Genomic DNA, 14,502 nt, shown 5'->3' on the forward strand with positions numbered 1-14,502 from the left:
TAGATGCCAGTCCTCATCTGTTAAAATGCTTTGTTTGGCTTTTTGTTTTTGTTTTTGTTTTTTTCAAGGTATAGGCTCATGGCTCTAGGGTGGATTTGAAGCTCCATCCTTCCTGACACTGCCAAGTGTTGGGACTATCAGATTTCTAGTGTCCCTGGATCCTCAGTGGGGGACCCTGAGCAGGTGTACCAACCCCTCTGAGCCTCACTTTTCTCAAATGTAAAAGGGGATCATAATCCCTCCTTGACCCACGTTGCCCTTCTCCTGAGGCCAAAAGGAAGCATCAGGTGTTGGTTACAACACATTTGGGCTGGGCCACGAATAGAATAAAAAGATGCAAAAGTCTCCAGCTCTGTTCTCAGGGAACTCACAGACAAGCAGAGAGAAAATTTGACCCAAATAGCTACAGTACAAGTAAGCCATGTTATGGTGATGAGGGCACACTTCCCATTCCTTACCTTAAGGACTACCCAGTAACTAGTCTGGCAACTCCAAGTGCCCTCAACCCTAATCACCAATCTATCCTCACTTCCTGACAGTTTTCCATACTAAATCTCTCTAAAATTCATCCACTTCCTCCTATCTCCACTGACATCAACCATTAATTCATTCAACAAATATTTGTTGAGAACCTACTATGTATACCTACTGTACTAGATGTCAGAAATCATGACTGTGAACAAGACACGCACCCTCTTGCTCAAACTCTAGTTGGGAGAACAAACAAAAAGAAAACAAAACAAATAAAATACAAATATGGAACCAGAAATGTGCTAGACACACCTAAAATAGTAGCTACTTTAGATAGGGTGTTACAAAGGTCTATTAAGGGGTCTCCAGGACAGAATACAGCCCTCCCTTGCATGGACTAGTACAACAGCTTGTCTCCCTACCTCTTTGCTTAGACCCAGCAATCTCCATCATACAGGAGTCAAAGCGACCCATTAAACATGTAAAGGTTTTGTAACATGTTCCCATTGCAATGAGAGTTAAGACTCAAGTTCATTCAACAAAAAATTTGTGTACTACATTAAGACACTGTTTCATCGTTCATTGGCAATAACCAACTCCTCTCTGCCCTAATGGAGTTCACATTCCAGTGAAGGGAAATGAGAAAATACACATTAAAAAACATAGCGAAGTCAGAAAACAAGGGAACTGGAGAAAAAAGCAGGGAAGAGTGATGGCGGAATTGGGCTTCAAGTTTTTTAAATCCCTCGCGTGATCTGTTCCGCTGTGTTGTGTTGCCTGGCCCTCTTTCCCCCATAGTTCAGCGCCTTACTCGCAATATACTCTCCCTCTGGACTGGTCTTTGCAGATGCTGTTTACCTCTACCTGAACCACTTTCCTCCTCTTTTCATCTACTCATTCTTCAGCTTTCAGTTCGAGTGTTTCCTCTGGGGAAACTGCCCACACTTGGCCACAGCGTATTCCACGCTTCCGCGGCACCACGCCCCCCACCTTTAACCACCAGTCATATTTTGACTTGAAGTCGCGTTTGCATTCACTTATTGTTTACAATTTCACGGAAGCTCCTTGAGGGCACAGCTGCGATTCCCTGTGCTGCGGCGGATTTCGCGACCAGCACCGAGCCTAAGTCCCGCCACAGAAACCCGTCCTACGCGCCCAACACGCTGGGGACCGGAAGTGTCGCGTTCGGTCGGAGACACCGGATAGGCACCAGCACCGCGCGCGCACTGACAACCGGAAGTGTGGCGTTGGAGTCCGAGGCCCTGGGCTGGGAGCGCCCGCAGAGGCTGCCGGGAAGCGTGGTATCTCGCTTATCTCGTCATTTGGAGCAAGTGCGCCTGCGCTGCCTCCGTCAGCCGAGATCGGGAATATGGCCGCGCGGTCCGTATGGGCGGTCCGGCGGCTGTTGCAGCGCCTCCTGGCCTCGAGTGCCGCGTCCGAAGGCAGGTGAGCCAGGCAGGCCGCGGGTCGGGGGTTGAGGATAGTGCGAGACAAGAAAGCTGGAAGGGCGGTTGTGGGCTGGAGGGCGCGAGATGACCCACCAAGCCTCTCGGCTGTCCGATCCGGCGCTCACGGCCCCATTTTACAGAGAAGGAAACTGAGGCACACAGCCGCGCCTCCTTGCGAGGCCAAGGAAGAGCCGAGGTCACGTTCCTCGGAAGTGGGAACTCTTCAGCCTCGAGCATCGACTGAATTGGGGATGTACGTGTCCCGGCCCTTTTCTCTCCAGCTGAGGTGTCTGCAGTTAAATTGGAATTCTCCCCGCTGACTCCCTGTGTGACCCTAGGCCAGTCCCTTCCCCATTATCTCGGCTTCGCTTCACCTGTCGGTAAAAGGAGGGCGGTCGACTTGGTCTCCAAACGGCCCTTCCACCTGCCCTCGGGAGTCTTTGTAGTTGCATTTGCTGCTTTTCACCATCGGCTGCGGCACCTTTTATTGATTACTTATGCTGACTCTAGAACTCTCAGGATTGTTCTTTTTATTCTCCCATTCAGTCGAAAAAACTGAGGTTTGGAAAAGTTCAGTAACTTTCCCAAACTCAAATACTCTGTAATGGTGGAACCCAGATTAGAAACCAGTCAGGACTCTAGAATCGGCGCTTTTAATTAGTAAGCAACGTTAATTATTCTGAGGGGCGACTCTCTGTTTGACTGTTCCTCAGAAAGTATAAAAATGAGTGAACTGTGGGGTAAGGTTGGACTTCTGAAATGTAAATTAAGCTGCGGGGAATCCGGGAATTGCGCATAACTATTTGTCACCTTTTTATTTTAACACACTTGACCTAGCACCTGGGTGCCAGATTGAATTCAGGGTTTCGGGCTTTTTAAGTCTTTTTGGCAGTCTGTGATGTAGGGAAGTGACCAGAAGAAAAAAGTTTGCTTCTGATAAAATTTCCCCTCACTCCAGTTCTGGAGCAGGAAGAATTGAAGGGATCAGCCTCAACTGTCCTCTTCAGACTTGGGCTTTGGCCATTTTCTCTTTAAACTGGCCCTGGGAGTGTTATGACCTACTTTCAATTGGATAAATGTAGTTTGTTAGGAGTTTAGGAGGAAGGAGGTACTTCACCCTGGGTGATTTGCCCCAGATCTAAGGTGACCATATTTTCTGAACCAAAAATGTGGAACCACATATAATCTGACACCAGATTGTGATAATTGAGTTCAGGCCTGGCCTGGAAAGTCTGGGACATAAAAGTCATCTTGCCCATAGCTTTCTACTGACTGTTCCCTCTCCTTTTTTTTTTTTTTTTTTTTATTTAAAAGATTTTATTTATTTATTGACAGAGAGAGACACAATGAGAGAGGGAACACAAGCAGGGGGAGTAGGAGAGGGAGAAGCAGGCTTCCCGCCGAGCAGAGAGCCTGATGCAGGGCTTGATCTCAGGACTCTGGGATCATAACCTGAGCCGCAGGCAGCCACTTAACCAACTGAGCCACCCAGGCGCCCCACCCTCTCCCTTTCTTGAAGCAAACTCATTTTACCCCCTTTAAATCTTTGCACGGATGTCACCTCAATGACTGCTCTTCAATATATGCCAGTTTATATGAGTAAATTATTTGTTTTAAAGATCTTTTGTACTCACAGATTGATTTTGTTGATTTTACTTCGAATCAGATTATGGGAATCCAGAAAGTGTAATGGAAACTTCCTTGAAAGAGGAGTCAGAACTGCTATAAGCCAAGATTTGTAAAGTAGCCCCTGCCCTAAATTTCTTCCTTTGTAAACAACTATATGTCAGACATTTGAGCTGTATGAAATTGTAGATGACAAACATGATTGAATATAAAGGTCCATTTTATTCACCTGTTTATAGTTCACAGTCTGGAACGTATAGTGTTTTATAAGTATTTAATTGACTTGATTTTACACAGAAGTGAGTTCTCAACTCAGAATTTCTCTTAACACAGGTTCTCTTTCTTAAGAGCCTTACTTCAGAGCTTGTCAAGAAAGCTATAGGATTCTAGGCCTAACTCCAGTTTGACACAGTCCCTTTGCTGGGCTTAATTTTCCCTATGTGTAAAATGAAGGATTGAATCAGAAATTATTTGTGTTTTGAATTCCCGCTTCTGATATGGCCCCTCTGGTTCTGGGCATTAGAACTTGGTTTTCTCTTGCTGACTTTCGTGTCCCCACTTCTGGCTATTCCTCCTGCCTTGTGTTCAGTATCCTGATTCAACAGAATACTAGCTATGTCATCTTAAGCAAGTCATAAGCCTCTCTGAGCCTCAGTTTTCCCATTTATAAAATTGAGATGATAGGGGCGCCTGGGCGGCTCAGTGGGTTAGACATCTGCGTTGGCTCAGGTCATGATCTCAGGGTCCTGGCGTCAGGCTCCTTGCTCAGCTGGGTGTCTGCTTCTCCCTCTCCCTCTGCCCCTCCCCACCACTCGTGTTGTCTCTGTCTCAAATAAATAAATAAAACCTTTTTAAAAAAAAATTGAGGGGCGCCTGGGTGGCTCAGTTGGTTAAGCGACTGCCTTCGGCTCAGGTCATGATCCTGGAGTCCCGGGATCGAGTCCTGCATCGGGCTCCCTGCTCAGCAAGGAGCCTGCTTCTCCCTCTCCCACTCCCCCCTCTCATGTACTCTCTCTCTCTCATTCTCACTCTCTCAAATAAATAAATAAATCTTTAAAAATAAAAAATAAAAAATAAAAAAATAAAAAAAAATTGAGATGATAATATAATTTCTCTCATACACCGTGAGATGTAAAGATGATTTACGTAAAACCTGACAATGGTGTCTGGCACTTAGTAAGCCCTTTCTAAGTGTTGGTGTTGTTACTGTGACCGCAAGCAGTTTGTGTGTGATGGCATTTCTTCATGTGCCCCCTCCCTCCCACTTAAGGGGATGGCCACATCCTTTCAGCACCGCCACCCAGAGAACTGCTGGTGAGGACTGCAGTTCTGAGGACCCTCCCGATGAGCTTGGGCCCTCTCTGGCAGAACGAGCCTTAAAGCTGAAAGCTGTGAAACTGGAGAAGGAAGTCCAGGACTTAACAGTGAGTAGATTTTGTCTGCCCCTCACATCCCCTCTCTGGTTTAAATATCCATGTACAGTTTTTGTGTCCTTTTTTTAAATTAAATTTCGTCTCATTGGCTCTTTACCTCTCCCCCCATCTCCACTCTCTTGCTAGGTATACTAGGCAAAGTAGTCTCTCGTAGTTAAAAACATGTTATGTCACAGTACTTACATACCAGAGGAGGCTCAGGGCCTGGCATGTAGTAAAACCTCTATAGATATTTGTTGAATGAATATGTCATTTATCATTGTACTCTGCCAGTCAGACTCCATCTGGCATACTCTGCCATACCAGGGTGACAGACAAGCTTTGAGGGTGATAATTAGAGTAGTTCCAAAGCAAGGCCACCCAGAATGGTAAGGAGGTAGCAAAGCATGTCTTGTGAGAGCAATTAAGGGAATCAAGGATTATAAGAATGAAAGAGGAAAAGATTAAAGGAGCTAAACTAACTGCCTTCAAAAGATGACAGGTTTTTAAAACTTACTGTTTGTTGTCCTGGAGTTCAGCTCAACAAAAGAAAGAGGGTTGGCAGTATTGGCTGTGTCTGAAAAAGGAAGCTTGCGCTCAAGATAATGAGCTTGAAAACTGTTGTGAAGTGTTAAGAGTAGGAGGCTAAATGACAGCCTATCAGGGCTGCTGTGAAGAGTAAGTTCCTGCTTTGACGCGGGATTTGTAGTAGCTGATCGAAGATGCCTACAGCTCCTAAGTTTTGTTTTTATAAAAACCTATCCCAAGGGTAAAGTTTGTAAAGTAAGCAAAAACATTCTTTTCCACCAGCAAGCATGTATTTTCTGATCATTTTGACTCTGCTTTTGGTGTCAGATGAGATACCAGAGAGCTGTAGCTGATGGTGAAAACATAAGGCGGCGAACCCAGAGATGTGTAGAAGACGCCAAGATATTTGGTGAGAGATTTATTTGTGATAAAAACTAAAATACCTTTGAGTTTGGGACACCTGGGTGGCTCAGTCAGTTAAGTGTCCGATTCTTGGCTTCAGCTGAGGTCATGATCTTGGTCGGAAGGTTGAACCCCGCGTTGGGCTGTACACTGGGAATGGACCCTGGTTGGGATTCTGTCTCTCCCTCTGCCCGTCCGCCCCCTGCATGCAGGCACTCTATCTCAAAAAAAAAAAAAAAAAAAAAAAAACCTTTTAGTTTAAGGATACTTACTAGCAGTTTTGGAAACTGAACATAGTAAAAAACACATCTAGGTCCTAAACCAATCCTACCCTGCCCTTCCACTCTTGCCATATGTTTTCTAAGATCTTTATTGGGAATGTTGCCAAGTCAACCATTTGCTAAAATAATGCTTGCCTTTGTTCTGACCAAAACCTTTGTTACTTTATTTTTCAAGCATGTACACTTAACATTCTAGTGCTTATACAATCAATTCTGTTTAACTCATTAATAAACAAGTGAATCATTAAGATGTTCAGAGGAGAATCCAAAGAACAAGACGCATGGGCAATCAGGAATACTACAATTTGCTTCGTAGAAGCAAAACTGGTCTATATCCATAGTGCAGTAATCAACTGTATCTCCACCAGAGAGATGAAGTGGACAAAAGTCATTTTCATTACTGTGGACACTACAACTATTTTCACTACTATGGACAAAAATCATTTGCATTAACCATCAGTATTTACAACTTACTAAGTTATAAAATAACTCAAAAGACAAAGGCTTGGACCATATGGAAGCACATAACTCTGGAAGTTGTACTAGATCACATCTATTTTTTCACTGATGACCGAATAATCTTTTTGGTCAATTTGAAGTGTTTCAGGGGTGCCTGGCTGGCTTTGTGGAGCATGCAACGCTTGATCTCTGGGTTAGGCTTTTGAGCCCCACATCGGGTGTAGAGATTACTTAAAAATAAAATCTCAAATATATATATATACATTTGAAGGCCTCACATTTAAAAAAATAAAAAATAGTCTTACAGAAATTTTTCTCTGAACACACAAAATCTCGTTCCAAACGTGTTCATGAAAGTTAGTAACGGATTGAAGGGTAGAGGGCAAATCTGTGATTACTTGCCTTGCTCATAATTTCATACAGAGCATTATACTTTGACTTCACATAGAATGAAGGTGCTTGAGGAGCCCTTGGATTTTATGTAGTCCAATCTCCTTTTACAAGTGAGCTGAAAAAATTAATTGGTGACAGAGACATGAGTCCATTGTCTCCTGACCCCTAGTCTATTAGTCTTTTCCCTATGTCACACTAGTTCCTGTTCTCTGGATTTTATCTGCTATCTGTGCATAGGATTCACTTCATTCCTATCCTGTCCCGTCCAGCCCCAGTGCTTGGCATAGCCTTCTGCTTTTCATTCAGTGCTAGAGACATCACATTTCAAGGCTATGAGTATCAGCTTATGTACTGACCCCCAAATTGTATTACTGATGTTTCATCCAAGTTTTAGTGTCTTCTTTCCAACCATCAGGACAGGGCTTAGCAAATTACAGCCTGTGTGTTAGTCCATAAATACAGTTCTGAATTTCATTATTAAAAATCTATAGAAATAAATTTTCTCATTTATTAAATAATCATCTACATAAGATCCTTGATTTTTGCCTCTTGTCCCACAAAACCTAAAATATTTACTATATGGCCCTTTAGGAAAAGTCTGCTCACCTTTGAGCTACAAGGAATTTCTGTAGCAAATAAACCAACTGGTTTCTGGGGAAGACCTCTTGCCTGCTTGAGGGGAACAGGGTAAAATGGCTTACCAGAAGTCAAGCTTGGATGGGTTATATCAGTTATATCAATTTCCTCAAGAATTGATAAGGTTCCCAGGAACAAACAAGTATGAGCTAAGCTAAAATAATTTGATAATCTAATGTATTCATTTAGAGAGCAAAATGTGTCTAGCAGTATGCCACCTAAGTTATTTGCTTGGGTCATTTCCTTCTAGTGGCCAGGAATACTTAGAAAAATTGAAGATTGGTCAGGGAGCATGGAGGTAGAAAAAAAGCAGAAAGCTTTTATTGTGTTTAGTTAATATGTAGTATAGCATAATGACCCTCCTTCCAGGAATAGTTTTGTCTCAGTAACTCTTCTCTTAAACAGGTCATAAAGATTCTCCCTCACCCCCCACTCCCAAGAAATGGTGCAGACACCAACTTCCTACTGAAGTAACAGTAATTAGAATAGAATCAGAGACTGAACCCCTCACTATACACAAGAGAACCTGGGCTTCTGTTTACCCAAATTCATACAACTTGACTGAACAGAAGCCAGGGTTCTTTGCAGTCAAATGCTCTACCACTGAGCTATACCCCCATCCAGGGTTCTTTGTACCATGGCAGTGTACAAGTCTGCCCAGAAGCCTGCTACTTTCAAAACTCTATTAGCATATATGTCTTCTTTTAATAGCCAGGAGATGCCTTTAGTACCCCGATTGATCTTTATGAGACATTATTTTCTCTTGGGTGGAGTTTTTATCTAATCGGCATACTTCTCAAGCCTTTGGCAAATCTCTTCTACCTTTCCAGCTGATTTTATTAATAGCCATTAATATTTATGGCTGCCATCCCTGGTGGAGGTGGGGGGGATATCTCGTGGAACTTTGATCACACCAAGTCTGGTTCCCTGGAAATGCCTGCTGGTTTTACTCTTTCCTCTCCTTCGCCTCCTCTTCTACACCAGACCAGGTCTCACCAGCATTCCTTCATTTGGTTCTCCTGTTTCTTCTGATATCTTCTCTTCCTGCCCATCTGTCATGCCCTAGCACCCCAAATCCATTATATACGTTCTTAGACTAATTTGAATCCTATTACACTTGTTTTTCTCAAGATGCTACAATGCATCTCTATCACCCAGAAGTTAAAGATAGAATTTCCACCTCTCTCAGTTGTTCCTTCCAGAATCTAGGCAGCAAGTCTAGAAAATTTCTTCTCCGTCATCTCTTTTATTGCTTCCCTGTAGATAATCTTCCTTTTTACCTCTGAATACAGTTAAGGTGGCTGCCTATTTTTTGACTCATGGCCTTAAAACTGTCCCTCGATTGGGGTCCCTGGGTGGCTCAGTTAAGTGACTGACTTCGGCTCAGGTCATGGGATCAAGCCTCGGGCTTCCTGCTCAGCAGGGAGTTTGCTTCTCCCTCTCCCTCTGCCCCTCATGCCACTCGTGCGTGCACTCTCCCCCGCCCGCCAATGAATAAATAATATCTTTAAAAAAAAACAAAACTGTCCCTGGATTAAAACCAGATGAACAAAAGCCTTCACTCTTCACTAGTTCCCACCAGGGCTTTGCTGTTATCATAGATATCTGTAATGATGACATTCCTTAACATTTCTGTAAGAAAAATCAAGATGCTACATTGGGAGTAATGAGATTTCTCAACAATTGAGTTTACTTTTAGAACAGTTCATATGACTAAAAAGATTTTAAAAGTTTTGTGGCCCATCTCTAGCAAATATATGTAACTTTCGAGCAGGCAGTTGGAGACTCATCTCATCTATGGAGTATCCTGCTTTCCTGTCCTTGTTTAGCCAATCCTCAAGAATAAACGATTCTTGAAGCTCCCTTAGCACGGTCTTGTCAACTAACTTTTGTATTATTGCCCCCTGCCCCATGAAATGCCAATATGTTGTCCCTATTGAGAATGTATGTCTTAGCAAAAGTAAGACCTACAAGAATTTTCAAAATGTACATAACTCAGTATTAAAGGTGAATAGCGATAAAAATACAAGAAACAATGATCCAGTTTTTAAAGGACGGGTTTCTGAGCCTCCTGCGTGCAGACTTACCTAGTTCTTAGGTTCTCACCATCTTCCCCTTTCCCTAGTAGGCTTCCCAGTCATATGCCTTCCAAGAGAAACCCCGGTTTGTCAGTTGGGTAAGCTGATAATCGTTGATGACGATCCCTGGGTCCTGTGTGGCAATCCTCCCACTTCCTGGGGTATCCAGTATACTACACTACCACTTCTCTGGGCCTTCCCCATACTTCACCCCCAAGAGCAAAGTGATTTCCTCACAAACAATAAAAGTGTCTGGTTTCTCTAGGAATTCAGAGTTTCTGCAAGGACCTGGTCGAAGTGGCAGACATTTTGGAGAAGACTAGAGGGTACATTTCTGAAGAAACAGAGCCTGGGGACCAGAAGCTCACTTTGGAGAAGATCTTCCGAGGCTTGTCACTTTTAGAAGCAAAGCTGAAAAGTGTGTTTGCCAAACATGGCCTGGAGAAGATGACACCCATCGGTGACAAATATGACCCTCATGAGCATGAACTCCTCTGTCACGTGCCAGCTCGTGTTGGGGTGCAGCCTGGCACCGTGGCGTTAGTAAGGCAAGATGGCTACAAGCTTCATGGCCGCACCATTAGACTTGCCCGGGTGGAAGTGGCAGTGGAGTCTCAGAGAAGACTATGAATGGGCCATGAGGAACCGAATGTTCTCCCAGGGTACAGTCACCTGTGTTTCCTTTATTTATTAAACTAGGTTTGTATTGTACATGAGGTACTTCATGTGATCTGTTTTGGATTTAGTCATATTGGCTTTATTTCTAAGATACTCTACTGATTTAATGTGACCTATTTGGTCTCATCAGAAGTCTTGCCATTGGGCATTTGAACAATGTGACAAGTGATCCTATGGCCTTTGTCCAAATATGTTTAAGAAAATTATTTTAAAATTGGTACTCTGATGACAATTGAAAATCTTTTTAAAATGTGGAAATGAGTATATGTTTATGTATTTTCAACTGAATGTTTCTTTCTAATGGTCCCTATAACAGGAATTATATAGGATCTTGTATTTCATGGGAAAAGGAGATGGTAGGGATTGGTTCAACATCTGGGTGCTTAGATGATAAAGCTTTAGAGTTACATGAATTTAGATCATTTGGGTTGGTTTTTATACACATAGATTTTTAGGATTTCCCCTTTTTATTTTATTTTCCTTTTAGCCATCTTTTGTCCTTGTAGTCCCCACCAGGTAGGCCATATGCACACTCATTGTCCCTTTCCAATTCCCATTTACAAGGGCTAATTAAGGCCCAGACAAGACTTGGGAGCCAGAGCAGCATAGTAGAGCTTAGGCTCTGTAGGCATAGAAATGAAGTATCAAGAAATTCAAGATACCAGGTTCCTTTCTAGCGAGTATGATCAAGAATCCTTGTGCTTTCTTTGCTGAGTTACCTTCCAGTAATTTTCGGCCTCCCTAGGTATATAATTATTTCAGGGAAACCAAGGCAGCACCAAGAGCTAATGACCCAAATCAGTCTATGTAGGTAATTTACCTACAGCTTTTCTCTCCACTAGTCCTTAAATTTTCCACTTTGTCAGATTTGCCTCATCATCCTTTATTAGATTATGCAGGGAGGTGGTCAGGACAAAAATGTTAGGTTTCTACGATTTCTCATTTCATTTAGTTATGCTGAATTTTTTTATTTGGTACTCACAAATCACTACCTCTCTCACACTGATAAGCTTTATTTTCTAGTTTTCGTATCTTTCTTATATTACGTGTATTAACATCTAGCTGTCCTTTATGTATTGACCTCCTAGAATTAATGAGCCTATATGTTTTTTACTTTTTTTTTAGCCTTGCTTATGGCTGGTGTTCTGTAAAAGATTTGTTCAATAAATGAGCAAGTGAATGACCTATCAATCAGACTTTAAGAAAGGAGGTCAATTATGGAGATTTTAATGTTAGAAGAGGCCTTAATGATGATCTCATCTCACCCTTTCAGCTTCTTAAGCATGAAAACGTCTTTTTGGGACTGGACTCAAAAAATGTCTAAAACTAGTAAACTAAATTTCAGTGAGAACTTGAATAAGGAACAACTAGATATTAACTTTAATCATTTAAGATCCAGCAGTTCTATAATGAACATGCAAATATGTCCCCAGTGGACAAAGATTGTTAGATGTCCAGATTGCATAGGTTCAGGCTTTTTAAGTTAGTTATCCATAAAGTAAATCCATTTCTACTGGAACTTTATGACCCCATCCTGTGGAGTATTAAAAGTTATCCTCTTAGACATCATAGATAGTTCTAGCAGACTCCTCATATGTATCAATAAAGCCATCCCCCAGTGGGCCCTGCCATCTCCACCAGAATTAGATACTTAAAAAAAACAAATGAGTGCTCTTAAGAAGCAAACAAAAGACTGGTGGTAAGATTTTAAAACCAGAACCTCTTTGGGCTTTCCACTAAGTGCATACTGTAAATTTAATGAGCAGTTGGATTTCACAATAGGAATTTGTCTTTTGTTTTTTTGCCTTCATTCCTTTGAGATTGACAGATGGTGGCAACAAGAAAAGGAGCCAATTGCAATTACCTACGTGTTCTTGAATTACTAGCTGTCATTATCAGTGAATTAGAACAACCATCATTTTAGGTATGGAATGTTCCAAGTACTTGAAGAGTTTTCTAATATTCCTTGCAAACTCCTGTTTTAGCAAGTAGATTGAGAATAACTTTAAACTCTTTTATTATTCAGTAGTTATGCAGACTTAAAAGTGTAAATTTAGAAGATGGAGCTACATGGGCTTTTGGGAGCCAGAGCAGCATAATAGAGCTTAGGCTCTGGAGGCATAGACTTGAACATAAATCCCAGCCCAGTCACCTGTGTGATCTTGGGCCCCAGTCATTTCACCCTTCTGAGCCTGCTTCCTTGTTTGTACAATGATTATAATTCCCTCACAGTATTGTGAGGATTAAATGAAATGTGTAAATTGTCTACTGCAGTAGGCCCTCAAATATTTATTTTTATTACTTTTTATTATACATGTTATTTTGCCTATGTTTTTATAGCTGCCTAAAGTCTAGGGAAAGGGGAAAACTGGTTAAGTGCTGCTTCTCTTTAAAAAAAAATTGTAATTTAATTAATCACAGTGACTTATTTTCCTTCTAGCTTCTGGTTTTTTCTGTGTTTTTTTAACTGTAATGCAAAAAATCCACACTTTTAGACTGGAGGAGCAAGAAAATTGTGTCTGTGCTCTTCTTTACTTTGATCTTGATGGTAAAGCAAAAAGATGTTGTAGGCCTGCAGATATGTAAGGAAGCTTTGGCTCACTTGAAGAGGGGATCCTGGTGTTTTAGTACATGGATTCTACAAACCTTGTACAGATTTTCTTCAGTGTCATAAGGGAATCAGTTTGATACTGATAAGTTAATTGGTGCTCTTTCATGGCAAAGGATCTGATAAGTGAAGAAAGGTTCTTGTACACTAAAGCAAATCAAATAGGGAAAACTAAGGATGAAATAGAATATTCAGAGGCAATTTCAATAAAACCTGAATTGACATAACTGCAGTTCGTGTGTTTAGTGTCTTTGTCTGCCTATATATTGACATCATGGTCCCTTCATTGACTGCTGACCCACCTAGTCGACGCTCAGCAGAGGTACCTTGAGATCCCACAGCGGCCCAGCCAAATGATGCAGTGTAGACATCATTCTACACCCTACCTTGGTGTTGAAGTCTTACCTGTTTTCCTACCTCCTTGGCCTTGCTTCATTCTGATTCTTATGTATTTCTTAGATCTGGACTCCTGTTTCTGCCTTCTTCTCTGGCATTGCCTTATTTTCTTACACTTTCTTCTTGGTTCTAATTGTCTTATCTGCTTCAGCCACTTCACTTGAACTGCTGGACTTCTGATCCTCTCAACCAGGTAACTGACATGTGGCCTTACTCAGATCTTCAGCTTCCATGAGTCCTTGCCAAGCTCTGCCTGGCTTTGTACATCTGCTTCTCGGCTGGCCTCTACACACCCAGCCTCCTGGCTGAGTGGCCCTCTTTGAAGTCAGCCTTTCCAGCAATTTGGCCTTGGATTTCATTACTCTTCCAATCTTGTCTGTATACCCTGGCTCCCTAATACATTGCTTCCCGTAGTCCCAGTGCTAGGAAGTATACTCTTACTTCTATCCTCTCGGACTGTCCACATGGCCAGGTTCACTGGAGATTTTAAAACATGGCCCCAAATCTCCTTGAATCTGGACTTTGTGGATGACCAATAGAATGTAGAAGTGACTGCTGGTTTCTGGACCCAAACCGTCCTCTCTCTGGATGTGTACCCTTAGAACTCAGCCTTCAAATTAAGGGCAAACTGAAGCAGCTTGTGGAGTGGAACCGGGCCCTAGCTGAGACTTCAGCTGATAGCCAGCACCGTCTTGCCAGCCATCTCGAGTCATTTTGAAAGTGGATCCTCCAGCCCCTAGTGGAACAGCCCCATCTGACACCACATGGAACAGAGATGAGCTGATCTCACCGAGCCCTGCCCAAAGCACATATTTATGGGCAAAGCAAATGACTGTTACTTGTAGCCACTAAGTTTTCGGTTAGTTTGTTATGCAGCAACAGGGAACTTGATAGAGTCACCCAGCTTCACTCCCGGTCTCCTAGTGTAAACATCACTACTACCTGAACAATAGACATGTTTTATTGGGAAGATGATTTTTCTCTGTTCCCATGCTTCTGCACCAGTAGGTTGGTTCAGTAATAAATATGTGAGGCCTTTTGTTTGGGGTGGGGGGGAGTGGAATTTTAGGGTTAGTAAAATTTACC

The 14,502-nt window shown here is 42.3% G+C and overlaps 1 protein-coding gene across 1 annotated transcript; it reads left to right on the forward strand.

Annotated features, from left to right (window-relative positions):
* The first annotated feature begins 1,738 nt into the window (after window positions 1-1,738).
* LOC118006750 (grpE protein homolog 2, mitochondrial) lies at window positions 1,739-13,252 on the forward strand. The gene is made up of 4 exons (XM_034999516.1): window positions 1,739-1,917; window positions 4,816-4,969; window positions 5,813-5,894; window positions 10,000-13,252. The coding sequence occupies exons 1-4, from the start codon at window positions 1,841-1,843 to the stop codon at window positions 10,362-10,364; spliced, it is 678 nt and encodes a 225-aa protein (XP_034855407.1). The 5' UTR covers window positions 1,739-1,840; the 3' UTR covers window positions 10,365-13,252.
* Window positions 13,253-14,502: the final 1,250 nt, after the last annotated feature.

The sequence above is a fragment of the Mirounga leonina genome, unplaced genomic scaffold (genome assembly GCF_011800145.1).
Source record: "Mirounga leonina isolate KUSES-001 unplaced genomic scaffold, KU_Mleo_1.0 Mir_99, whole genome shotgun sequence".
NCBI classification, from domain to species: domain Eukaryota; kingdom Metazoa; phylum Chordata; class Mammalia; order Carnivora; family Phocidae; genus Mirounga; species Mirounga leonina.